General features: G+C 38.8%; 3 protein-coding genes across 4 annotated transcripts in view; 2 read left to right on the top strand and 1 right to left on the bottom strand.

Annotated features, from left to right (window-relative positions):
* Positions 1–9882, top strand: part of mrvi1 (murine retrovirus integration site 1 homolog) — a 35685-nt gene extending 25803 nt beyond the window's left edge. The window contains exons 23-33 of the mRNA XM_005936475.2: positions 140–257; positions 352–382; positions 2272–2412; positions 2627–2758; positions 3379–3529; positions 3732–3781; positions 4541–4672; positions 6019–6080; positions 6719–6829; positions 6955–7083; positions 8520–9882. Coding sequence (XP_005936537.1) covers positions 140–257; positions 352–382; positions 2272–2412; positions 2627–2758; positions 3379–3529; positions 3732–3781; positions 4541–4672; positions 6019–6080; positions 6719–6829; positions 6955–7083; positions 8520–8682 — 1220 coding nt within the window. The 3' untranslated portion in view covers positions 8683–9882. The remainder of the gene's footprint in view (positions 1–139; positions 258–351; positions 383–2271; positions 2413–2626; positions 2759–3378; positions 3530–3731; positions 3782–4540; positions 4673–6018; positions 6081–6718; positions 6830–6954; positions 7084–8519) is intronic.
* A 1300-nt stretch (positions 9883–11182) lies between these two features.
* On the top strand, positions 11183–13023 carry lyve1a (lymphatic vessel endothelial hyaluronic receptor 1a). Its single transcript, XM_005936482.2, has 6 exons — positions 11183–11346; positions 11447–11630; positions 11717–11856; positions 12272–12451; positions 12558–12630; positions 12737–13023. Exons 1-6 carry the CDS (start codon positions 11259–11261, stop codon positions 12879–12881), a joined length of 810 nt encoding a protein of 269 aa, XP_005936544.1. The 5' UTR covers positions 11183–11258; the 3' UTR covers positions 12882–13023.
* A 99-nt stretch (positions 13024–13122) lies between these two features.
* On the bottom strand, positions 13123–22490 carry ampd3a (adenosine monophosphate deaminase 3a). 2 transcript variants are annotated; one of them, XR_006054377.1, is made up of 16 exons: positions 22012–22484; positions 19238–19460; positions 18545–18719; positions 17950–18115; positions 17631–17850; positions 17398–17527; positions 16715–16909; positions 16440–16571; positions 16171–16334; positions 15965–16091; positions 15284–15447; positions 14453–14573; positions 14078–14251; positions 13814–13924; positions 13456–13692; positions 13123–13419 (listed from the first exon to the last, which is right to left on the bottom strand). XR_006054377.1 is itself a non-coding variant. In XM_005936479.3 (16 exons), the coding sequence occupies exons 1-16, from the start codon at positions 22034–22036 to the stop codon at positions 13516–13518; spliced, it is 2382 nt and encodes a 793-aa protein (XP_005936541.1). In that variant the 5' UTR covers positions 22037–22490; the 3' UTR covers positions 13435–13515. The 2 variants fall into 2 exon arrangements, 1 of the variants encoding a protein (XP_005936541.1); XM_005936479.3 differs by lacking the exon at positions 13123–13419 and adding an exon at positions 19600–19677 and having other exon boundaries at positions 13435–13692; positions 22012–22490.
* Between the last annotated feature and the right edge of the window lie 3009 nt (positions 22491–25499).

A 25499-nucleotide genomic window follows, 5' to 3' on the forward strand; every position in this document is an offset into this window, starting at 1 on the left:
TAGTAGTAGTAACAACACTCTCCTCCTATCTCCTATTTGGTTTATGTCAGCTTGCACAAAAGATATCAAATTACCTTAAACTTAAATTATTCTCCAGAAATAATTTTGAGCTCTAATTTGTGTAGCATTGTGTCTGCAGATTCGCCGTCATCACTGAACACACCTACCAGTGACACAAATGAAAGATCCGACGCCATGCCCAACATTTCAGACTTGATGCTGAGAAAACTCAAACTTCATCGGGGTCTGCCTGGCTGGTGTGTAACAACCTGCTGCTGTAGTTAACATTTAATTTATAACCATCTATCTCACTGTTATGAGTAATGCTTCCATTCTCTCATTTCATTCCAGTGCTCCTCCACTCAGCGAAAAAGAAGTTGAGGTTGGTACCTGATCTCTGAATTTATATTCTCACCAAGAACTAGATAAGAGGATGGATAATGGGGTTTAGTCTGTAAATTAAAAGGGAGCAATACTGACACACTGGCCCTTATTCTGTTTATGCATGTGTACACTACATTAGGTACACCTAATTCAAACGTTATTAATGAAAATATCCAATCATGCACTCAGTGCATTGATCAGGGACGTAGACATGATCAAGACGACTCACTGAAGTTCAAACTGCATCAGAATAAGGAGGAAAAGTGATTTAAGAGACTTTGAATGTAACATGGTTGTCAGTGCCAGATGGGCTGGTCTGAGTAAGAAACTGCTGATCTGCTGGGTTTTTCCAAACAATCGTCTGTTCAAAGAAAATTTCCAGTGAGTGGCAGTTCTCTGGGTGAAAATGCTTTGTTGATATCAGAGGTCAGAGGAGAATGGCCAGACTGCTTTTGGGCTGATAGGAAGGCAAGAGTAACTCAAAAAAACACCCATTACAAATATCTCTGAATGCACAATGCATCAAACCTTGAAACAGATGGACTACAGTAGCAGAATACCACACTGGGTGCCGCTCCTATCGCTAAGAACAGGAAACTGAGCACCTTTGGGACTGATTTGAGGCTACACCAAGCATCACTTTGACTGAAAATAGACAATAAATACTTCCATACTGATGTATCTGTGAAAATCTAATTTTACCTAATAATGCCAGTCGATATGATGTAATATAAAGTAATATTTATTGCAAATTTGGGAAATAATTTTGTTACAGCAGTTAGTTTGATAACTAATCTTAGTAAAAGACTGGAAACAGCTAAATGATGGTAACAAAATCCACCTAACAGCACTTCTGAAGCTCATTCACATATTTTCTGTGCACAAAGTCAGTTTACACAAATAAATGAGCAAATATGTTTCTATAGAAGCTAAAGACACTTTATCTTATGTAACGTTTGGAAGCCTGAAAGGAGTGGAGACTCGACCAATTTAAAAATGTAATTTACTTCTTTAAACAAAGAAAAGAAAAACGAAACATAAGTTTAAGCAGATTCCAAATGTTCCTTTTCAAATAAGACATATTTGCTTTAACGTTCTGACTTGCGCCTTTTAAATTATCCACAGTGATTAGCTGCACATGAGTTAGAATATAGCAAATCATAAAAGTGACTGCCAGCAGTAAAGTGTTTGCTTTGAACAGTGACTTGTGTTCAAACACTGGAAGCAGATGGATTGTTCCACTCAGGTTTGAGCCTTTTCAAGTACATGTGCAAGTGTTTGTAATAACCTGTTGTGTTCCCAAAGCAGATGCTTAGAATCATAAAAACTTTATAATTCCCTGCTGGGATATTCTTGGGTAAAAGTTGCTCATGGAAGTTGTAAAATTATACAAGAGATGCAAAAACAATTACATGGTCGTCAGAGGTTGCCTGCCTGGCTTCGGTGGTGTTCTGTCAACAGGAAAGTGTTTTTCTGTTCCTGATCAGTCCAAAGAGACGCTGTGTGATTTCCTGTGGAGAAAATCCAGGCATCTGTGACGCTGTAAGCCCCGGACTATAGCCTCTCGCGCTGCTCCCTCTGGGATGTGTCTGGATCAGGACAGTCAGAGGTCATAGATTTCCTCTCAGGCGTGTATGTTGGAAAAACCTCTGCAGATTAGCTTTGATCAACATAACAAAACATCAAGAGGTCGAATGCCACACTCACAGTTTGTTCCCCATGCTCATCTCAGGGACGCTTGATTCTCACACATCAGTAACCGTGTGCACCGACTCCCGTCTATGACTATTTACAATGAGTTCATGTGTTGCGATCACAGGCAGCTCACCTTCATTTTAATATGTTTCTTAATCTGAGTGTTGAACTGCATTAGCTTTCTTTCTACAGAATGCATTCGTCCAGCTGTCACTGGCGTTTCGTAATGACAACTACACTCTGGAGACGCGACTCAAGCAGTCAGAGAGGGAGAGGAACCTGACTGAGGAGGACACGGAAAAAGAATTAGACGACTTCAAAGGAGCGCTAAAGGTTGGTCCTCGAAAGCAGAGGCTGATGTAAGATAGATGATAACTTACAACAAAAGGAGATTTCCCCCTGGCTCTTTAGTGCTCATTCATTTATTGAATGTTTCCTGGACGTGTCCCACAGTAAATATTTTTCTTGCCTGAGTTAATTCAGGTGCAATAAAGGACGCACACTTTCTCTTCCTGAGATTTGCAACAACATGTTGTGTTTCTTGCAGATGACTGCGCCGATGTGGCAGAACCTGGAGCAGCGCGAAGCCTATCAGCGCCTAAAAGAGACGGTAGCAGTGCTGCACAGGCTTGCCACACGGCTCTCCAGCAGAGCAGAGATAGTCGGCGCAGTTCGCCAGGTGCAGTTACACACAGACGAATGAGAATTTTATACAATTTAGTGAAACATGCTGCGAAAATACACGAAACAGCTTATTGTTTAAACAACTGGTACTCCAGGAATGCCTGTTTGGCAGCGTTTTTTAAATTATGCTGAAGGATTTTTATCTGATGTCATGGCTGACCTCAGGCCAGCCAATGAAAACATCAGGAAAAGAGCTTCAGCTATTTAAAACCCCAAATCAATCAGATGAATCATTGCTTTTGTGTACAGCTACCAATCTATTAATAGCAATCTATTAATTCCTCTTTTTCATTCATGATGAGTGTGGATATTTTTAGAGAAATACTTGTTTGTGTTTTCCCATAATATCAAATAAATAATCTGTGTGTTTTCAGTTTATTTGTAGTGTCATTAATTCACCTTTAAAAACATTTAACTTCACTTAAAATATCAGCAACATGATGGGAGAAGTCAAAGATATGTTGGACAAATCCATAAATACACAGGTTATTGTGTATTTGGTTTGTACATCTGTTGAATGATTTCCTCTCTACGTACAGTTTTTTAGTGGAAGCTCTTGTTTTTGTGCTCATGCTGTAACTTAAGCCTGCTTAGACTGGTTTTATTGTCTAACAGGAGAAGCGTATGAACAAGGCCACAGAGGTTATGATGCAGTATGTGGAAAATCTTAAGAGGACATATGAGAAGGACCATGCAGAGCTCATGGAGTTTAAGAAGCTGGCCAACCAGAACTCGCATCGTTACGGAGTGTCTGTAGACCCTGGAGGTAAGATTACACTTGTGTTCCCTTTTCAGCACCGCTGCTGGCTTCATCTTCACTCGTATATTCCGCTAGGAAATTCCCACAGCGCCTGGAGTGTACTAATGCTGCATTACTGAGCAACTTTACTGTAGATGTGGGAGAAACATCAGCATTTAAATGGTTACTGTGCTTTATTAATGCTGGTTCTTTGTCTCTCTTTATAAAGACGATGGACTTCCACGTCCATGTAGACCAATGCCCCTCATCCCTGGAAAGGTAAGCAATGAATTTTTTGTGTTTTTTTCTGCTTCACGTTGTTGCACAGGTTTTGGATGTGCAACTGCCAGTCAGACAAAACAAGCAATATAAAGATTCAACCACTTGGCCGATTGTCATGGTTATTTTTCACAGTAGCTGTTTAAAAATATAAAAGTAAATCTGTACAGGTTGGTAGTTATCAACAGTGTCCACAGATCCAAAATTCTATTTAAGCGAGTTTCACAACTTGGGGGCCACAAATTCAAAAGCAAAGTCACCTTTTGCCTTTTGTCATTAACTTCTTCTGACCCATCACCAACAGGATCAGCTGAGCTCAGAGAGCTAGTAGTTAGATATGGTTCCATACAGAAGTTCACTATTATACGGAGGCATCTGACCATGAAGAGCTCTAAAAGTGATCTGAAGAATCTTAAATTGAACCCTAAACAACAATAAATAAAATAAAATAAAGAGACTAGACGAGGATAATGGTCTTAACCTCCTCGCCCCTATAAATTATGTCCCCATCGGCGCCTCTAGGGACCATGATTCCTATTCACTGACCAGTCCAAAGGGTCAGAGATAAATCCGTCCGCCAAAGTGGGTGGCAAGTATGACCATACTGTCATGCTGCGAGCACACCTAAAAATGTCTCACCCTCCCCCGTTTTTACAGTTTTTTTCTGTTTCGTTTTTCTTTACAAAAAAGAAAAGTTATAGTGACTCTGTTTTTGTAAAACACAGTGCTGCATGTTTTGTCTTCTTTTCACCCGACCAGGTGCCTCGACGCAGGGTGAGCGTAGCGGTGGTGCCAAAGTTTAATCTTCTTAGCATCCCGGGTCAGACCCCGGCCACAGCTGGCCAAGGCTCCAACGCAGGACCCACAACTGGTGCTGCTCTTCCTGTCCTGGTAGGTCTTCCTGTCCTGATGAGAAATGATGGGAAATGATGTATTAAGCATTTAGTACAATGACACCCACGCTCACAGATAAACTGCTGAGTTAAAGTTTCTCAGCAGGTGGGCAACATATTCATCTCTTGTAAGATAAAATACTTCCACTCAAGTATTTCTGCAAATGTAGCTGGCATTTTTACAGACACAAACAGTTTTTAAAAGGAAAAAGTACTTTTTTAAAACTTTTTTTATGTGTCGTATGTGACAGATTGCTTGATACAAACAAATGTTTTTCTCTTTGATTCTCAGAGCGGTCCTCAGTAGCACATTGAAATAAAACTGTGGAGTTTCTGAATGAGTTCCTGCTAAAATAGTTCATCTTTATAAGAAACATATTAGCACCAAATATCTGGCATATAGAAGATTACTTCTATAGAAATTTACTTTACTTTAGCAGGGTCACTCGAGGTGTTTGACCATCGACATGAGTCGAAACTGGTACAATAAAGTCCATAAAGTATCAGACTGTCTGTCTCATATTAAAGCAATGATTACTGATCAGAGGACCCTGCGTGCAAAGTGGAGTTTGCATCTTCCTTCCTGGGTTCTCTCCAGGTACTCTGCTTATCCAATACAAGGTTCCAGGTGGTGCTGGACACTATGCAAGGTATCATTGGGCATCTCAGGATAGCGAATTCAAAATTAGTTTCTGAACAAGTAGAGCTTGATCCTATAAATAACTCATCACTTCAATCTATGTCATCAATGAGTTCTCCGGGTTTACCAGAAGTGAACGTAGCTAGAAAAACCTTCATTTCCTTTGGGAAAGTCAAGGAAAGGCTAGATTTGTCCTGGCTTAGCAGTCAGTCAAATCTGGTTCCATAAACAAGTTGTGACATTCTTCTGGCACAGTGAAGGGAACCTGGCTGGACACTTGAATCCCCTCGAGGGACAATCACTAAAAACAATGTCAGCTCAAGAAATTCGAGGCAGTCCTCACAACACAGTTTTAGTCAGATTTGTTTTGCTGTCCTTGGTTAAAACTGTTGTATCACTCTGTCATTTTTCTTCTTTTTTTTTTTTGAGATAATTCACATCTGTTGAGTGTGTACAAAATTCAAAATACACAGACCATAGCACAAAAACAAGGGTTATGTAACTGTGCCAAAAACCTTCTGAAATGTGAAATTAGTATTTCTCCAAGAGGAACTGAAAAATCAAAAATAGATAATAAAGTTTATAAAGGCCCGACATGTTAAAGCATATGCTCATCCAGAGAAGTAAAGCCAATTGTAGCAAATACTGTTTTGTTATTAAGATTTAGATTAGGGTTACGATTTTTTTAACACTTTTCTCCTCAGTGTGAAGCAAATGACGTGAAAGGCACCACCTCCACAGAGGCTGCACAACCAGCAACAGAATGGTATGTTTCTTGTATTAATATTGTTACACGTGCACACACACATACATGGCTGCATGTAAGTCACGTGCCACTGCTTAATTTTCAAGGTCATTCCTCAGTCCTCTCACCCCTGAACTTCTAATCATTTTTATCAAAAGCGCTCAGATGGGACTTCAGCTTGTTTTTGTGACCTTCAGGATGTTTTTAAAGTGCAGAAACAATTCCAGTGAGGTAAAAATAAACCTGAAAGCATTAAAAAAAAAAAAAAAAGCTAGAGTTGAGGGATATGCTATTACGGGACTGCTATCCAGTAATCTAAACATTTATGAAAGAGTTTGATGAAGTCCAGGCACAAGGCTCCAATCATATTGTAGTTATAAAGTCAGCCTGAGTAGAGCTCTCTCAGTGTCTGGGCTAGATGTTCTTTAAGGACAATCGCAATAACAAATGTGCAAAGTGCAATCACAGTTTTTCGTTTGTACTCATCGTTCTCGTGATGGTGGGATGCACATCCCACTCGGCCTGCGCTGCGTCTCATCCGTTATACGACCAGGCCGCAGTACTGTGATGGAACCTGACTGTAACAGTGTTTTGTTACGTCTGCTGTGATCGTCACGGTGTCCAAGGCTAATTGTTCTTTCCTATCTGAAACAATGCAGTGGAAAGAGTGTGTCGGAGCAGGAAAATGAGCCAGCCAAGCCTTCAGTAAACCTGGAGGAGCTCCGAGCCGAGATCAAGGCAAATATCGAAGAGGAGGCCTATCAAAAAGGGTGAGGCCCTCTCTTCTGCTTTTTAGTGTAGATAAGCGGACAGTGTGATGACACAGTTGTTTATCAGAAATCATTTCAGTTGTGTGTCCCAATTTCACTTGTAAATGTGAATATTTCAAACGCAGCTACCAAGATGGACTGAAGCAAGGCAAGGCGCTTCAGGAAGAAAAACGTGAAGACGAAAGTGCTGCGGACAAATTGCTGGAAACAAAAAATAAGGACGAAGAGAGCGGAGAGAGGCTTAAGAACAGCAGGTGAACTCACTCTGTCATGTTAGAAAAGGAAATATAAATTGTGTATTTATGCTCATCTCTGATAGTATTGATATAAGCACAACAAATTAATTGTGCTCTTTTTGTAAAGAATTCATGATCAGTGGAAGATGAATCTCTTTATTACACACAAAATGTTACATTTTATTGAAAATACATAAAAAAAATTATAACAACACCACAAACCCATTTTTAAAATCACAAAGAGTGAGTTTATATCTACCAGTACTCTTCAAAAGTCTTTAGCCACACCTCATTTCTCTTATGAGTTGCTGTGGGGATGGTAGACTTTATTACAGACCCACATGCAAGACGCTGAGACAGAATAACATAAGGTGAGCTTTTAATGCTGACAGCTACCAAGGTTTAAAAAGTCTGGAAAGTATCCAAGATGACGTATTAAGATGAGGAAAGCAAACATTCAGGGAACAATAGAAAGCACAAGGAAAGACCTGCACTAGGTAAGACACCTGCTAAGGACAACTCAACGAAAGTTAAGGGGAAATGGAGACAATAACTACAAGAAGTAATGAGGGAAGTGGAAACAGCTGGGAAATACAGCTGGAACTAATTAGAAATAACGCACCAAGGGAAGTAGAATTACACACAAAGCACAAGAGATGAAAGACCACCAAGATAAAACAGGAAAACACCTAACATAGAGACAGAGACTTAACAGTAAGATGCAGCAAACACAAGGGGCCAGGATAACTGAAACAAGGAACTGAGTACAAACAATGTCCATGAACAGAACCTAGATTACTAAACTAAAACTAAAAAGGCATAAAAATAAGGAAACCAACCCAGAAAGTGCTGAAAGTATAACACATAAAAAAACAGAAAAGATTAATAAGTCCAAGCACAAAACACTCAGTGATTTGTGCAGTGATTTATGGAAGCATTTGCAAACATATGTGAAAATAGAGCATAAAAGCAAACATGAACGGTACATGGATCAACTCAGGTCGTGTGTCAGGTCTTTGTTAATTTGCTATGTGTTGGCTTTTTTATGCTTGAATGATTCATTTGTCAAAACAAGAAAAAGAAAGAAAATAGTCAGGTACAAGGACTGGACTGAAAATGAGTGAAAACGCAGCCAATGTCTGGCAACTTTTGCTCAAGACCACTTTAAAAAATTACAGGAAAAAGCTCAAGAACTTTGCACAGTTTGCAAAGGTTGCACAGCTGCATATAACTTTTACATGCGTATCGCTAAATTAATCTTGTGGGATTAAAAGTGAGAGTAAAATTAGCCTCCACAGCCATTATTTCAACAAATATATACAGTCTTTTTCCCTGTCTTTTTATAGTTTAGATAATGTCTGTAATTTAAAGAAACTTCTGTAGTTCCTCCATAATGACCACTTTCGCCCGCCCAATATTTTGTCACCTGCTATATGAACTTATTATCTTTGCAGGAGGATGGAGGAAGTCCTGGCTGTTGTAGGCGAGTTCTGCCCCAAGGTATCCACGAGTCGGCGGCTTCTATGGCTCACTTTGACGCTGTTTGTGGCTGTGTGTGTGGTGTTCAGTATTTATTCATTCTTCAGTGACTATTACAACCGACACGAGGACACATAAGGGAAGAGGAACTTTGTGTGAGACACTGATTGAGATCTTTGGACTGGGTGTAAGAGTGCAACGAAAGAACCCGCTAAACAGAATAACAGAGACCTCATACATCACGTCTCTGCCAGTTTACCATATCATCAGACACACTTGAATCAAATGACCCCGATACTCAAGGGTCAGAGACATTTTGGGAGGCTTTATGGCTCGTGAGGCCTTCATGGTCAGCAGAGATAAGTTATAATCTTGCTTGAAATGAAAAGTTGAAAGGATGTTTGCTGCAGCAAAAGATAAGATGATTCTGTTTAGGGACCAATTATATTGTGTGCTGAAATAGATATTTAATTAAATTAGATCTTGTAATTATACATTCTGGTTCTGGTACTTTGAATGCTGAATATGGCACTTTTTCATTAAATGCCACAGTAGAAACATTGTATATTTATCTACACAATAGAATCTCTCAGGTTTGATAGATAATGAAGTCCCTGAGAGACTTTTAATACATATTTAAAGAAAAATGTTTTTATCTGTTGTTTTTTCTATTAAAAAAATGTTTCAAATGTAAGCACATTCCACAGCAGTTCTTCAAGTGCAATACTCAGCTCATGGTTCTCATTTGTGCCATGTTTGATTGTTACTTCAGAGCACTGAGAGATTTTTTTTTTCTTGTAAACGAGCACTGTTTAGACTTCATGATTTCTTTTCTGTCTTTGCACATGTGTGCCGCCTGTGCTGTCCGTTCTCTGTTCATTTTATGGTCTGTCACCTCTCCTTTAAATAAAAAGTGCCTGAAATATTTCCTCTAGTCATTTCAGTAGCGACAAATATTCGTTGCTATGAAAACTAAGTACTGCCAATGATTCAGTAGCTTGCAAAACCACCTTTAGCAGCAATAACTTGAAGTGTCAGAATTTTGGCCCATGCTTCTATGTTGATCCATTTCATCGAGTTTGGGGGGCATTTATTCCTGCACAGATGTTCTAAAGTCGCACCACAGCATTTCCATTGAGTTGAGGTCTGCTGTATTTGATTCTCACCAAACACCAAACATGGAGCTGTGCATTAAGACCAAATATCTCCACTCTGTTCCAGAATAATCTGATATCCCCATATTGGTGTTGTTCCTGGATCATCATATTCAATGCTGGTCCAGGGTCAATATTGCAAGTATCCAATCACATTGTTATGATATAGTTTTGGAATGCAGGGGAAAAAAACCTGCCAATGTCCACAAAATTTTTATAAAAGGGGGCAGTTAGGGTCAGAGTTATGGTTGGGGGTTAGAATGTAATAGTTGATAAAGTTAAGGGGCTATAGTTATGGTTACAGGGTCTGCGTTAGGTGTGTGGTGTGATGGTGTGTATCCACACTGCAAAACTAGACCATGCTTTGTTCAGATGCAACTGTGCAAACAGAGGCCACAGGATACTTTTGCTGGAAAAATGTCTAAATTCTCTCACCAAGACCTGTTGGGAATTTCTATTGTGTTCCCATTTGAAAGTCTCATAGTCTAATTTAGTTTAATTCTATAACAACTTTAAGGACATGCAAACCCCACTCTTAGAGAAGTGATATGTACGATGAGCATTCTTGCTCTAATCCAGAGTGTCACCTCACATCTGTCAAAAACCCTGCTGCATCTTCGTCAGCAGGCTCTGCGTCATTTCCTGCCATCGGGGCTTGCGGAGAAATGTTTTTGTGGAAATAGGAGGCCGCGTGCCAAAGGCTCATCTGAGGAGACCAAAGATAATAAGCGCACACATGACGGAGAATTTCCCAGAGAGAGGAAATCATCAGGACAGAAGAGAATCTCTTCTCGAGTGTATTACATCATGGTTTTCAGAAACTTTCACAACTCTACTGCAAATCCCACCTTTTGTGCTTTCACTTTATCCTTTTAATATATTGTTTGTACAGAATCATGGAATAGAATAGAATTACTATATACAGACTCTTTATTTTCATCACACAAAAAGTACAACAAAACTGTACGCAATTCTATTCAGTGCAAAGAGAGTAAGCAAACTATTTTAATAAACTTTCTTTTTCGATGTAATAAGATTCAAAAGAGAATTCTAATAAGTAAATGTGAGTGTTATATATATATATATATATATATATATATATATATATATATATATATATATATATATATATATATATATGTGTTAGTTATTTATAGTGTAGTAGTATTAGTTAATTATGTGCCTGTTGAAAATACTGGTTGCAGTTGAACACTGAAAAACATAACTTATTTTTGAAGTAAAACACATTTCACATTAAAAATGCTGAATGGGAACACGTGTGCACTGCTTTTCCCCTTCTACTGAATTTCTGCAGATTAGTGTTTTTGATGTATTACTTATCGTCTCCTGAGCCCTGCTCCCAGAACATAGGATGGCTCTTGATCTGACCCATGTGCACTACTTCCTTCTTCCTTTTCCGTTATTCTCTGGCAGTGACAGAGTCCACACATCCCAGTGAGCATGATCACCTCTATTTAACCGTGCCTTTTGGCTCAGAGACACATAAACCTTGCAGCAGCAGTGGTACCCAGCATTCATCTGTCTTTACTCTGACCAGTCATGAACATCATCTGGCTTTGCCTCCCAGCAGCGCTGCTCGTTACTTCAGCCTTGTCTGTTCAAATGCCTGACATAAGGAACCTCAGAGGTAAGTTATTTCACATATTTTCTAATATGTACAAATATATATATATATATATAAATTATTGTACTACCACATATAGTAAATATAAATATGCTTTTTCCAGTTTCCCCAGGATTCAATCAAAGTATTGCAGGAGTAATGCTGGTCACATCTTTAAATGAGCTCAACCAGCCTGAGTATGCTTTCAATGCCAGTGAAGCTCGCAGGCTCTGCTGGTCCCTTGGACTGAACATTGCTTCAAAAGCACAAGTACAGAAAGCTCTTTCTAGAGGTTTAGAAACATGCAGGTGAGACCAAAGTGAGAAAAAAAAAACACCTCAGTATCACCTCTGAGTAATATAACGAGGAGCACCTAATGTAATATTTTGTTCAGGTTTGGATGGATTGATGAACACTTCGCAGTCATTCCCCGCATCCACCCAATTCCCAGCTGTGGCAGGAATAAGAGCGGCTTGGTGCCCTGGCGAGCCAGCGTAAAACAAAAGTTTGATGTGTTTTGCTTCAACGAGACAGGTGAGTAACTTTGCACCTGCATTTTACTTATGAAGAGACAAAAGATATTTAAAAAGTGATTGTGCATGCTGTTCACTGCTTACTGTTATTCAAAGAATAAAACAGGTCTGCTGTATAGTCAATGTAAATAAGAATACATTAGTATTAATGAATACTCTTAACACAAACTTTGATGCTTTATTGTATTCGCATTGGATTTTAATTTGTATTCAGCAGCATTTTAGTATATTCCATATAACTAGGATGGAAAAAAAACAAAAAAACATTGGAGAGCATTTTTATCGAAGGTTTTTCAAATACATACAATACACTCATAACACTTTCCAAAACATAATCATCATTTCAAACAGGAGGAAGTACAAAAGAAAAGAAAAAATAATCAGAATTGTTTGAAAATCGTCTAATCCTTGCACAGATGCAGCGATACAACGATTGGATGAAGTAACTGACAGTCCTTTGAAGAGCACACATGGCGTGGGTCACACACACCACACCACAACACCACCATCCACATCTTCCTCCTCGACCCCTGAAACGCTCGACAGTGAGATAGAACCAGCCCGCTTTGCCAGCAGCTCACAAAGCTTTACTGCAGGTATGGGACTCGTAATCTGAACTCTGTCACAGTCAGTTAACACAGCACAAGACTAATAGACAGGCAAAGGCCTCGTTATCAACAGCGTGCATGTTTCATATTTTAGGAAAAGCTGTGCTCATCTTCTGCTCCTGTGCGCTTCTTCTGCTTATAACAATCATCCTGACATACCTCAAATTGTAAGTGCTTTTTTTTTTTTTTTTAATAATACATAAAACACAATAAAGTTTCTCTTGGTGCATATTATTACATCTTTTTCCTGTCCATCTGTTAATAAAAAAACAGAAGACGTTGCTCTCAGAAGTCAGACGTGAAAGAGCAGAAAGAGTACATCCAGACAGAAGAGTGGATCTGTGTGAAGACCCCTACAGAAACCAAGAAAGCTGCTGAGGAAGATGAGAGGATAGAAGTGGGCGACGACGCACAATAAATGAGAAACTGTTTGTGATCCTCGATTTGTGTTAAATTAAGAGACAGAATGGCTGTAACATGATTTCTTTTTGTATTCTGTTAAATGGTGCATTTTAGCCACTGGAGGGCAATGTTTGTAATAAAATGATTTTAAATACTCACACGGGTTTGGTGTTCTACACAACAAAAACTCAAAACAGCTTTTCTGCAGGTTTATCCACTTCTTAAATCCACATTATTCTAGTTTTTACTCTTCAGTATCTCTCAAGCTTTTTTAAAAGTCACTGAAGCTTGTTTTAAGCAAACTGTTTGTTTGTTCTCTCACTGGTAACTCTTCTAATGGCTGTGAAAAGTTTCTATGAGATCTTGTGGGCTTCCACAGCTTTGCCTTTGAATACTTGAGCATCGTCCCTTACAATTAAATTTTAGAAAACCCATCTGCTATTAATTTGCAATTAGTTAAGTATTGCTCTTTTAGTTTTAGTTTTATTGAAGTTTGTATTCCATCACAGCCAGCCAGAGGCACTTTTTACAAAATAAATAAATAAATAAATAAATAAATAAATAAATAAATAAATAAATAAATAAATAAAGGTAAATGTAGATATCTTAGAGTGCAACATGCTTCGATTCTGTCAAATGTGAGGTCCTCTTTACTCGCTGTGGGAATTCATAGATTCAGCCTTCACTGCATCAACAATGAAGCTGAGTTCATTGCACAGCGTTTCGTGTCTGTAGGCCATCCGGACCTGGGCGACGTTGGTCTTACGGATATCGTTTCCTTCGGGTCCATCTTTCAGATAGTTCTCTCCCAGGAAGTGCATCTTATCCTTGCAAAAGTAATCACAACAGTAGGTGGAAGAAAGGATGATTAGATCTTGTGTGAGTTGACCAATCCCTGCTAAGACAGAATTTATGTTGTCTTTTTTCAAATGAAGAATGTGACCACACCTGGTGAGAAAACCCACTCTGCAGCACACTGTTCCTGGCTATTTCACACACATCACAGGTGCTGAACTTCCACAGCTGAGCTGCTATGGCGTACTCCTCCATCAGTGGTTCCTCAGAGGATACACAAATAGCAGATAAGCTTTATTCAGACTACAGAAATGAATCAAAATAACAAATACTGTATTAGTTAGGCAAACAATGATTTTGGATCACTGAATGATGACCTGAAAACACAGTTTCCTGTAGATTTTTTTTTTTTTTTACCTTGGTGTAGTGGAACAGCATGGGATCATCTGTGGACAGGGACACACACAGACCTTTGTGCAGGAAGTCTTTTAGCGGGCTTTTGGAGTATTCCAGGAACAGGCCATTGTTGCTGAGTGGAGACATTGCAATTGGTACCTGGGCTAGGTAGTACAGGTACTGCAGCACTGGGCTCTGTAGGAAGTTTGACAGAGGTGCTGCTCGTGAACGTGAAAGATGGGAAAACACACAAATGTACACACTGTCATTGTGTGTTTTATCTTAATGCTGAGTGAGTTGGAGTCCGTACTATAGCGGTGACCTTTGGGATATTCTGCAGTTTATAAGCAATGCTTTGTGGTTTACTGGTTTATAACTCGGGACAGTCGTGAGTACCTTCCTCAGGTTGAGTCCATGTGAGATGTTGTCAGCAGTGAGAAAGGCAGAGACCAGATGAGTGAGTGATCCAGCTTCTCCACAGTGGGGACGGAACTGGAAGGTGTTTAGTCCACACTCTCTATACAAGCCGCAGAAGAGTATAATAAGCAACATCACATAACAGCATTTAATCATCTTCATCACACCGAGTGCCGATAAGCTTTAAGCATCAAGTAGTTCAGAACTGGCTTTCCTGTAATTTATTAGTCACTCTTCCACTGACAGTTATACAAAGTGACAGAGTAAACTGTCACTGCTAGGTCAGGGTCTAACATGTCCTACATCCATGTCAAGTCTTCCTTCATCTATGTGTTTACGAAAGAAAAAAGGATGTATTCTTATTGTCACACAAAGGAGTTGTCAGTTATTCGGCAGGGCAGATACCTCTTAAGCCGTCTGTGCGTTTCCAAAATTAGAATATTAAAAAATGAATCAGCTTTTATTTTTTATGGTCTTCACTGCTGGTACAACCTTTCTGTACATCTGAGATAAAACATTTAAATTGGGGCTTAAAGCATGTCTGCAACTTCATCTTAACCCTAATTTCTTGTCTGCGTTTAGCCATCTAAAGATTAATCATTACAGGGTAGAGTAATACAGCTTTATATCATGATATACACATATAGTTGACATGTTTTAACTGTCTTTGCATTTTTCTCCCTTTCTGTGCAGAACTCTGAATTACCTTGGGTTTCATATACTTATATTGAGTCACCCATTTAGCAGACATCAAGTAAATTCAATCTGCCTGCTTCTGATACTTCACCATACCTGGGGAATGATACTTACTTTCTGAGGTTGTTGAGGACTATGATGTTTGCGTACATGTGGAAGATGTAGTAGCTGTATGGAGGATTTTCAACTGAAGTCCACTGTTCTGGTTTTGGGCTCCTGAAGGAGAACATGTGATCGCTGTGTTTGGACTCATCGTCCACGCTGTCAAAGCCAGACACCTGCATCCACAAAAACAGTCATTTTCTGCTGGGATTTTTTAATGAAGCCCGGCAGGTATTAATATTAAATGGTTATTAGTCATTTGTTTCCACAAATGTTACCAATCAACAGTCAGTTATTTTTATATTGTGCAATATATGGACAGACGTACTGGGCCACCTGCAGGTTACACCCACAGGAGCTTATACACCTGTGGCAATGGGACTAAAAACACCTGTACTTCAATATTAAGTAGTGGAACACAATACCTTTGCCCATACAGTGTATTTCTGAACAATTTTACATTTTATGAAGCCAGTTTATATTATAAAGACATGTTTTCATATTGATACGTCATTATATTTTCATTGCCCTAATGGGTGCATCTGCTTACCACTACAGTATAGTCTGCTATATCACCCAACTATTATTATACTGCACATAAATGCATCATTTGAAGACATGAAGTACATCTTTTTGTGCAAAACTGATCCTCATAATATTTACTGAGATCTGTTTTGGTACAACAAATCTTACATATTTGAGGAAAATGTGAAGTTCTTTGTGCTTCTGTGGGTTGACTGTGGCCTCAAACAAAGGAAGGAATATGTTCTCCAGCATCTTGGCAAAATTGGGTATTAGCTTCTTTAGCTTGAAAATATCACTGCAACATAAAAGTATATTTTAGATTTCACAAAATGCATTTACATTAAAAGCCTGCATTTTCAGCATGAAGCACTTACTATATTCTGGGCACTTGAATCATCCACCTTATGTTTGGAGAGTATAATTTGTGGTCAATAAACCACTTGGACAGACTGTACCACTCGTCAGGAGACCTTCCGTAGATGGACAGGCGTGGCTCTACATGCTGATACTTGCTCTCCTCCAGGCCACGGGCCACTTCCTAAAAAAAAAAAAAAAAAAAAAATGGTGAGAGGAAGAGTGCATCAAGTTTTCTCTGCATCACTTCGTCTTGAAATTGATGAAATGCTACACATGATGATAGTACCTTTATGATGCAAGCAAAATACTCTCCATTAACAACATTGTCAGTTTTCAGGAAGATTTCACGAAGCTCACTGGCTCCCACTGGGTTATACTTCGCATTGAACTTATCAAAGCGGTGGAAGGTTTGTCTCCCCTGTAAATGTAATAAATCATAAAGTGTGATTCAGAATCCCAGAACGATGCAAGCAGCAGAATGACAAAATCTGAAATTCTTATATTGAAATATATTGTCTTAATGGAATATTTGAATTCAAAAGAATAGACAATATTTCTCACAGCATGTACGTCGAGAGAGTCCACAGTAAGGTCATAGGGGTCCTTGTTGAGGTGCTGGAAAACCTCTTTGAGTGTCATTCTTTGTCCACCCTTTTCTAAAACTACACGTTCTGCATCAGTCTGATACGTCTTCTGGATGAAGGTGAGCAGATGTTTCTGAGACATACATGCAGCTGCATGAATGTGCGTGTCCACCTGCAAGAAAGAAACAGTATGTTCAGTCTGCACGCACTAATATCCTATATTTAACCCCTCCCAGTTGGGCATGCTCAGAAGGTATTCAGGCCCAGCAATCCAAGAGGCAACTAAAACAGATGTCTGAACCACCTCAACTAGCTTTTCCTTTCCAGATGGATCTCAGAGTGGAAGTGATGCTCTGTTGTGACAAAAGGAGCAGCAGCACTGAAAATGTGCTTCACTTTGTGCCAAAGATGCAGAACCAGCTCTTACTTTGGATGGTGTAATTGGTGAAGCTTCCCCTGAGGCTTCAGGCTCTGCCTCCTCTACAAACGACATTGCTGTCACATTCAGAAGTTCTTCAAAGTGCTTTTTGCCAAGCAATTAAATGATAACAGCTGCAGGTTAATCTGGGTAGTTTGCAGAGCATGCTTTGGTATCTACACTCACTTTAAAGTTCAGTCAGATGTAATGGTTGCCCCACTTCCCAGAGATGGAATACTAACCTTTCTAACATTGTAGAAATCTCTGTGAGGCACACGTTTTAATTCCTTGAGCTCAGCCATCTCATTGAGCATCTCATGGAGGTTGAATTTTGAACTCAAGAAATTTAGTCTCCTATGACAGTAGGTTTTCCTGAAAATTAAAAGCGACACTCAGTTCATTCTCTAAAAAGTGCAGAATGGATGATAACCGGTTTTTCAACCAGCATGTCTGCATAATTGTTTTGGAAACTTACGTGGGTCCATCTGCAGTCATGGCAAGCACATGACTCAGCTCTACAGCAAAGGTCTCCAAGTCTGGGTAAGGAAGGTCATGAGGCTGGTTTTGTTTGAAAGCCTCTTCATTATCATACACATAAACTATCCCATCCTTCATCTTCAGTTTATAATTTAGATCCTTGGGGATGTTGTCCATGCAGTAGGGATCCTCCCCAGCTTCTGGACATGGGCACATGTCTGGTGGTCGCAAAGGTTTTTCCATTACTTTCATATAAATTAGAACAAAGGATGTTTTTAAATGTTGTTATACATACAGCCCAGCTTCGTACATCATACCTGGAAGGACCTCATCTTCTTCGCTCCAGGTCGTGTTCTGAGCACTTCGTAGGAACTTGCTCGTCGTTCTGCAGAATCTGTGATAGGCTAGCTTTGAGTATTTCTCTCGAAGAAGCAGAGCTTTAAACAGATTTTTGGCGGCCTGATCATAGTCGTCCAGTGTGATCTGAGAGGAGGATGAGCATTAAACATAAATTCAAGTCTAATCCAATAGTAGTAATAGTGAAGGCTACACTGGATCATGGAGGGACACTGTGCAGTGACTGGCTGCTAGATTTTGAAGCAACAATGCTTTGACTGGCATCTAAATTCATCTTTCATACTTCAAAATGTAGACAGTTTTGCACTTTTAAGATTTTGAATTAATTCCTTCAGAGGGTGGCAGGAAGACATGCAGTTGTCTCTACTTCCAATAATTCGATTTTTTGGATACTGCACACTTAAATCATGTTACATTCAATTTGAAGATATTGTCATTTCACATTTGTCTGAGTTTTTTTTTTTTTTACCATTTAATATTCAAATTCAAAATATTACATATGGGATGTATATGTATGTAACTACACCAGTTGGCACTTTCAACGAGAGTACTTACACCAGCACAGTAATCTCCACTAATAGTAACCCTCTGATAATCAGGGCAGTTTTCCTGCACAGATGAGCTGGTGGAACTGGGGGACATGAATGGTGTCACTAGGCGTGCCCAATCTGCATTGGCTGGGACTTGTAGGCAAAGTGACTTGGAACGAATCATCCTCAGGCTGTTCCTCCTGAAAAGTCAGCAACTTGATTAGCATTTGGTGCAAAGCTCACTTAAATGAACGAGTCTTTACCTAAAATCATGGTAAGATGACTCATTAAAAGGGGCCTATTATGCTCAGTTTTAACTTCACATTTATATCATTAGACTCCACAGAGCCGCTTTGCATTATTTACAGTTTGAACTTTGTACAATCTGTTTTAGTTCATCCCCCTTTACCCCCACCTTCCATTTTTATGGAAAACAAAAGATTTAAATAACAGGTGGGTGTGGCTTCAGTGCTCACAGTCAGAGCTGTGTGCCTAAGAAGACTATATTACATCATACAGAATCAAGACCACAAAAGAAAAATCAAAAGGAGCAGACTGAAAACTTTAAGTCTTGGCTCATGTATATCTAACACCACATAAATAATAAGCAAAACTGAAAATATACGTCTTATAAAGGGATTTTTGTTTTGTTTTTTATAGGATAATTTTTCTTGCATGAACAGACTGATCTGCGGTTCAGAGTCCAAGCAGGACTTACCTCTTAAGAGTCTCCTCTGACTGCTGCTCTGCCAGCTCCTTAAGCAGTTCATGGTCTTTGGCTTGCTGGAGGCCAATTGGGCAGTCCTCAGGCATCGTGAACATCGACAAGGCATTTTTGGTTTCTTCTTCTTTTAATGCCGATGCATATACTTTCTCTGCAAGCAACTGCGTCTCTTCCTCCACCTCACTCAGATTCACCTTTAGAAATTGACGAGGCATGTCTGCAAGAGACCAGAAGCCACAGTAAAATGGCCGGCGTCTGAAGTCTCTGACTGTAGAGTGCAAAGGAGGTCTGCAGTACTTGTCAGGACGTTAAATGCTCTGACTACTGTGTGGTGTTTTGTAAACAGGGAAATCTACCTGTGCACGTGTTTGGGGACAGGGCATTCATCATCGCAGGTCCTCTCTCGCCGCAGCTGGTAGACTTTATAACCATCACTGCGCCCAACAAACGCAATAAGTTGTTTATATTATAGTTACATTATAGCCGTTAATATCCCTGCTCTTATTTGCACAGTTTTTCCTTTTTCTGTTTTTTTTTTCTGTTTAATTTTTAATAACTTATTAACTGTACTGTATTTTTTTCATTATGCTGCAAATTGTTTTTTGAATCTGCGTGCTCCATCTGCCTGTCACTTTGATGCTGGAACACCCAAATTTCCCCAGTAAGGGACAATAAAGGATATTTCTATTCTATTCTGTTTCATTATCCAACTATTGCACAGCATCACCACCTAGAGAGTTCTGAGTGAACTGTTTGTTAAAATGTTAAAAGCTAAAGTTCATGTCATGCACGATGTTTTTAACACCTCTTATATAAAGGAATGCAGTCAGCGTAATGCAGTAATATTTAATATCATTATTAACTGCAGTAACATTAATATTAAGTCATCGAATTTTCACGATATTTTCTGCTCAATAGTGATTGCGGTGCAATTATAGCTTCTTCATTCATCAAGTACTTTTCTAGATATGCATGTATTTATTTATTGATGAATTATTACAAGTCATTTTATGAATAAATGTTGTATGAAAATGCTGCATTGTTGTGCTTTTAATGCCTCTTAGTATATTTTAAACTTAGGCTGAATTATCACATTCCTCCAGGATAACGTACATCCCTACAAAGTGGGTCTTAAAATTGAAAAATATGCATATATGTAAAAACACTTTCTCAGTTACATTTAGAATAACATCTGGAAACTCACGAACGTTGTTCAATTCAGATTAGATAACGGTACTGAGACTTTATGGTACAACTTCCTCTCAAAGTTGAATGAAAATGACATTTTCTTCACTTTTGTAACCAAGAATTTCAAATTAAAGAGCATTCTTTGTCTTGTATTTTTGAGAAATACAATTGTTTATATTAAGAACTCACATAAGCTATTTACAGAAATTAACACCAGTTATTTTTTGCAATGTGAAGTTTTTCTTTTTTAATTAGTGTGCACTCAAAAATGGGACTTTAGTACACACACACACACACACCTCTAGGCAAATCAGAGTGGGTCGACCTGAAGACTTGTAAAGTTACAAGTTACATAAAAATAAACTACACTATTGTGTGTACTATACTTTGATATAAATAATGAACAGACCTGCATAAAATTCATTAAATCCCCACCAGACATATGTTGAAAGAATTTTGAATAACTTCCATTAGTTAAGTTAGTTCAACAACATTAACCAGATATGAAAGGAATGCAAGTCTTCTGTTAAAATAAACTCCTCTTTTTTGTCTCCTCTTTTGAATAGCAGTGATTCTCTTTTAGCTCTCATCAACACTACGACTGGAAAAAAAATCCCTTATTTTAACTACAGTATATACACGCAATCTGTTTACAGTATATCAAACCAAAAACGTGACCTAACAGACAGTGTCTTGATTATCATTGTAGTGGTGAAACAACAACAGAGAAAGACTGCGTGGTACATTGTAATCTGAGACGGCTTCTGTTCTGCCAGGGTGTTTCCAGGAAGCTCATCAATCAGGACACACAGTATCCTGAATGCATCACCATCACCGTGGGCCTTTATGGCTCTACAACAACACTTTGGAAAGAAAGACTCAAAGCCACTTGGCTGATGGGTTCATGAATCATTAAACTTCCTCTCTTGCCACACACACCTAAATAATTTAGATGAAACCCATGCTTTTGTTTCATAAAAAAAACTGTAGTTCAGTGCTTCACAACGAAGGGCAGTGAGGGTTAAACTGGGATTCCTCATTTCTGAGTGATTTCTTTTTTCAGGGCTACCTGTAAGCAAAAACTACTAAAGGCAACATATTTGTGTATAGAAAGGAATAAACAAAAAACTCATAAGTGTGAAAGACAAGACTAAGTATATGCATTATTTGGCAGACTTTGCACAAATTATAGCAGGACCTGGCCTGTGCTTGCAATACAGCCTAATGTTCAGTGTGCTAAACTGCCCTCGCCCATATATCAGAGTTAAATAGAGGAATGACCTACGATGTAGTCTTTGTAATAATTATATTAAAATGAATCAAGTTAAAGGAACATGAAATAAAATATACATAAAGATGAATGCTTTTATAGACAGCAGCTGCTGAAACAGCCATGAATGCTGCCTTCAAACAACACCAACAACAACGTTAGCACCAAAGTTCAACCTAAACCTGACCTCAGGCCGGCCTCAAGCTGGCCTACATCCTTTTTAATAGCGTCTGCATGTCCATCGCCTTACACGACATTACATTCTGATAGGAGATCAAATTAAATCTGACCGATTCTGCACTCTGCTTACCTGACCGTTCACCTATGCACGCCATCTGCACCGCATGACTGACAAAAGAGGGGGCGGGTCTGCGAGGTGGCTTTTGAGGAAAATCTGTGCCAGGGTTTACCGGAAAGGTCGATGGGTTAACGAGGTAAGTCGAGCTTGAACTCGGAGTAAAGGGGGCTCTCTAGGTCACCGCGGGAGCTCATGCTGAACACACAGACTGGTCCATAGTTTCGGTTTAAAATCGTCTGTCTGTATGCTCTATCTGCGACAGATTATTTACTGGATAAATGTGTTCTATAGATTAAATCTGTTGAGCCGCATTTTACTAACAGCACTGCTTAAGTTTTTTGTTTGTTTCTTGCGTTGTTTTGGGCTCAGTAGCTTTCACTTCAGTGGGATTTACACACTCAGATGCAAAAATGCGTGAATGTCCTTCATGTTTGTTCCTAGTCTGCTCTCATGTCTGTTTGTCATTTGACGCGTTTGACGCTGCTGTCATTTCAGATAAAAGAACACGGATTAGAAAAGCATCCGTGCAGGCCAATTCTGTAATTCTATCATTTGCATTATAACATGTCTGCCAAAAAATGGCTGGCGATGTTTGAATGCGTTTTGCCCCCATAGACTTTTTTATGTTGATGGATAGAATTTAGTCGCCATGATTTAGAACGTTATTCTACCAACTCTGCGTCTTACATTATATTCAGATTTGTTTAGCTATTTATTTATTGCGACTTCTGGTGACATCTTCTGCAGATCTCTCTTGAAAAATATATTTTTATTCCCAATGAGACTTAATCTGGATAAATAAAAAAAAATATATTTCTTTGTTAAACATTGATTGCAGCGCCTACCCTGTGACAAAAATGTTCCTCAGAATGACTTGTTATTATTCACGAGAGATATGTTTGCCAGATTATGGGTCAATAAGTCAAGAATCACTTTTCTTTTCTTTTCTTTTTTGACTCACAGCCATTTCTTATTTTTCTCAAAGTGAAAACTGTATATTTATAGCAGAAATAACTTAAGTAAATACAGTAAGATGAGTCTTTTATACTAAAGTGTACTTAATAAAGACAAAATGAATGGTCTAATATGTAGTAATGATATTTAGAATGTGGTAACTGATGAATGGGGCATCCAATCCAAATCTACTGCTGAAACCTGGACATGCTAACCTGCACAAAACCCTGAAAATAATTTTTAAACCCACCTGTTCTAAAGCACAAGGCTGGCCTGCTTACTATTTGGCTATTATGTTTAGTCTAGCACACCAAATATCCATTATAATAAGTACATTTAATCCTAACCTTTGGGTAATAATACCAACATCTACTCATTGTTTAACAAAATTTGAACTGTTTACTTTTATTTAACAGGAGATGTAGGCTTTTTTTTCTTTTTTTAAAAAATATTTCAACCACTTTCAGCTGGAATTTTGGATTCTTCCCCTTTTAAACTTTTACTTGCTATTTTTATCAATTTGGATTCCTTTCAGGTTCCTGTTTCTCTTTCTTATGATTTCCTTAAGTTAACTTTCTCATTCAAAGCTGCTGTGGTCCTATACACTGACACCCATTTGGAGCTGCTGAAGCCTACAGCACTCTGTTCTGGTAAAAGCTGTATGATCCAATCATGATCATGCAATCACGGCTGTGGGGAGAATAAAAAAATGGCGTGTGGTTTTGGAGAATTGTTACACCTATGCCTTCTATAGATAGTGAGAGCTGCTATGATGTGGTTTGGACACAGTGGCATTAACAAAAGGACAGCAGGTGGAAGCTGGAAGTGGAAGACTTAGAAGATGGTAAGATGTTTTTCAGTGGGAGGGACAGCTCAGGTCGAGCAGTCTGGAGACAAAGTTAGAGACAAGATTGAGGATGTAGTGAAGAAGGACATGCAGAGGGTTGGTGTGACATAATCTGCTGTAGTGACCCATAAACAGAGCAGCCAGAAGAAGATAAAGAAGAAGCTTACACCATAGCAACCTCACAACCATTTAACCTGTTGCGCTTACCTTCAGTGTCACTCATAGCCTTATCTGAACGTGTCGTCATCTCAAGTTGGATTCTAAAGAAGGTATGCGCAGATTCAGCGATACCTTAAGAGATGCTGTCTGCAGTTTAGGAGTCTACCATCTCTTTCTATTTAAAGGAGCCAGTGGCATAATGTTGGCAGTGCTACTAGTACTGAGAATGTGTTAAAACTGGCCGTCAACAAAGGGAGGGTTTCAGTCAAAGTCAGACATAGCCTGCTGCTCTTTTTCACTATTCTGCTTTCTGTCCATTGGGAACACATGCTCTCTGATACAAACACACAGCTGTGTGTCACCTACTGTACGGTGTGCACACACGGAAATGGCGAGAGGAAAACAGACTCCTGCTTGTATAACCACCAGAGTCCTTTTTAGTCATTAATTCACAGTCTTATGAATGTGCTGGAAAAAAACTGGACCCCTCCTGATATTTCATATTTTCATAAGTCACTATCCTCCGTCACTACTCAGTAGATATTAAAACAATAGACAGACTGATCTTTTTGGCAGTACATTAAAATAATTTTCATATTATTCAATTCTGATGCTGTTGCACACGTGTTTATTAGATAACAGCAATTGAAAACAGGTGTGGCACAATTTCTGAGCACCAGAAAAGGTTTGTCCTCAGGTAGACAATGTTTATAGGCTAGTGACTTTAACTTCTAATGTTATGAAAGTATTTGAAAAGATCATAACTCAAAGGTTATGTAAAGAGGTTGAGCCATTTTTGGTTAAGTATCAGTTTGCTTATATCTACAATAGCATCAATATTCTATTAATTCATTTGTTTTTCTGTCAATTAAACCCATAAATGAACAGCTCGTGACAGAATGACAGATATGTTTGTTGAGAAGATTTTTGAGGTTAAATGGGCCTTTTCTTTATTATTTATTTATTCTAACATCAGCGTGCCCTTGTCTCGATTTGTGTTGATGTCATTTGATAAAACAGTTACCTGATCCTGGGTTATTTTCTCTTATGGGAGGCTTATGTAGTCAGCCTGATCCCCTGTATGAACTGTGAGTTCAAAGCAAAGATGATGATCATATCAGTTTGCTAGGTTTTTAAAATAAAAAAGCAACAGATACATATGCATGTAATATATTCATATTATGATTAGGAGTCTATATTATATACTACACCACTGCATATTTAAATTTTTAATGGAGGCTTTACTGATTCATTGTTTTATCTTTTAAAGTAGATTGATGTTTGTTTCCTTACATTAATAAAACTAATTGTATTTATAATTTTAAGACATTTAGCAAATTACTATGAAGATGCCTGCAGCTAACTTCCACTGTACCGCTGCACTGTGATCAATCTGTCGCTTAAATTACAAATGTTTGCAATCTATCTGTGACTCCTCAGCGCAGGAAAACATTTTGTTCTAGATCGTAAGAACCTTTCAGATCGTGTGTCTGGAAACACTGGATCAAATGTCCGAGAGTGGTGTTGGTCTGCAGGCAGC

This window comes from Haplochromis burtoni, unplaced genomic scaffold (assembly GCF_018398535.1).
Source record: "Haplochromis burtoni strain Fernald_Lab_line unplaced genomic scaffold, NCSU_Asbu1 Contig_50, whole genome shotgun sequence".
NCBI classification, from domain to species: domain Eukaryota; kingdom Metazoa; phylum Chordata; class Actinopteri; order Cichliformes; family Cichlidae; genus Haplochromis; species Haplochromis burtoni.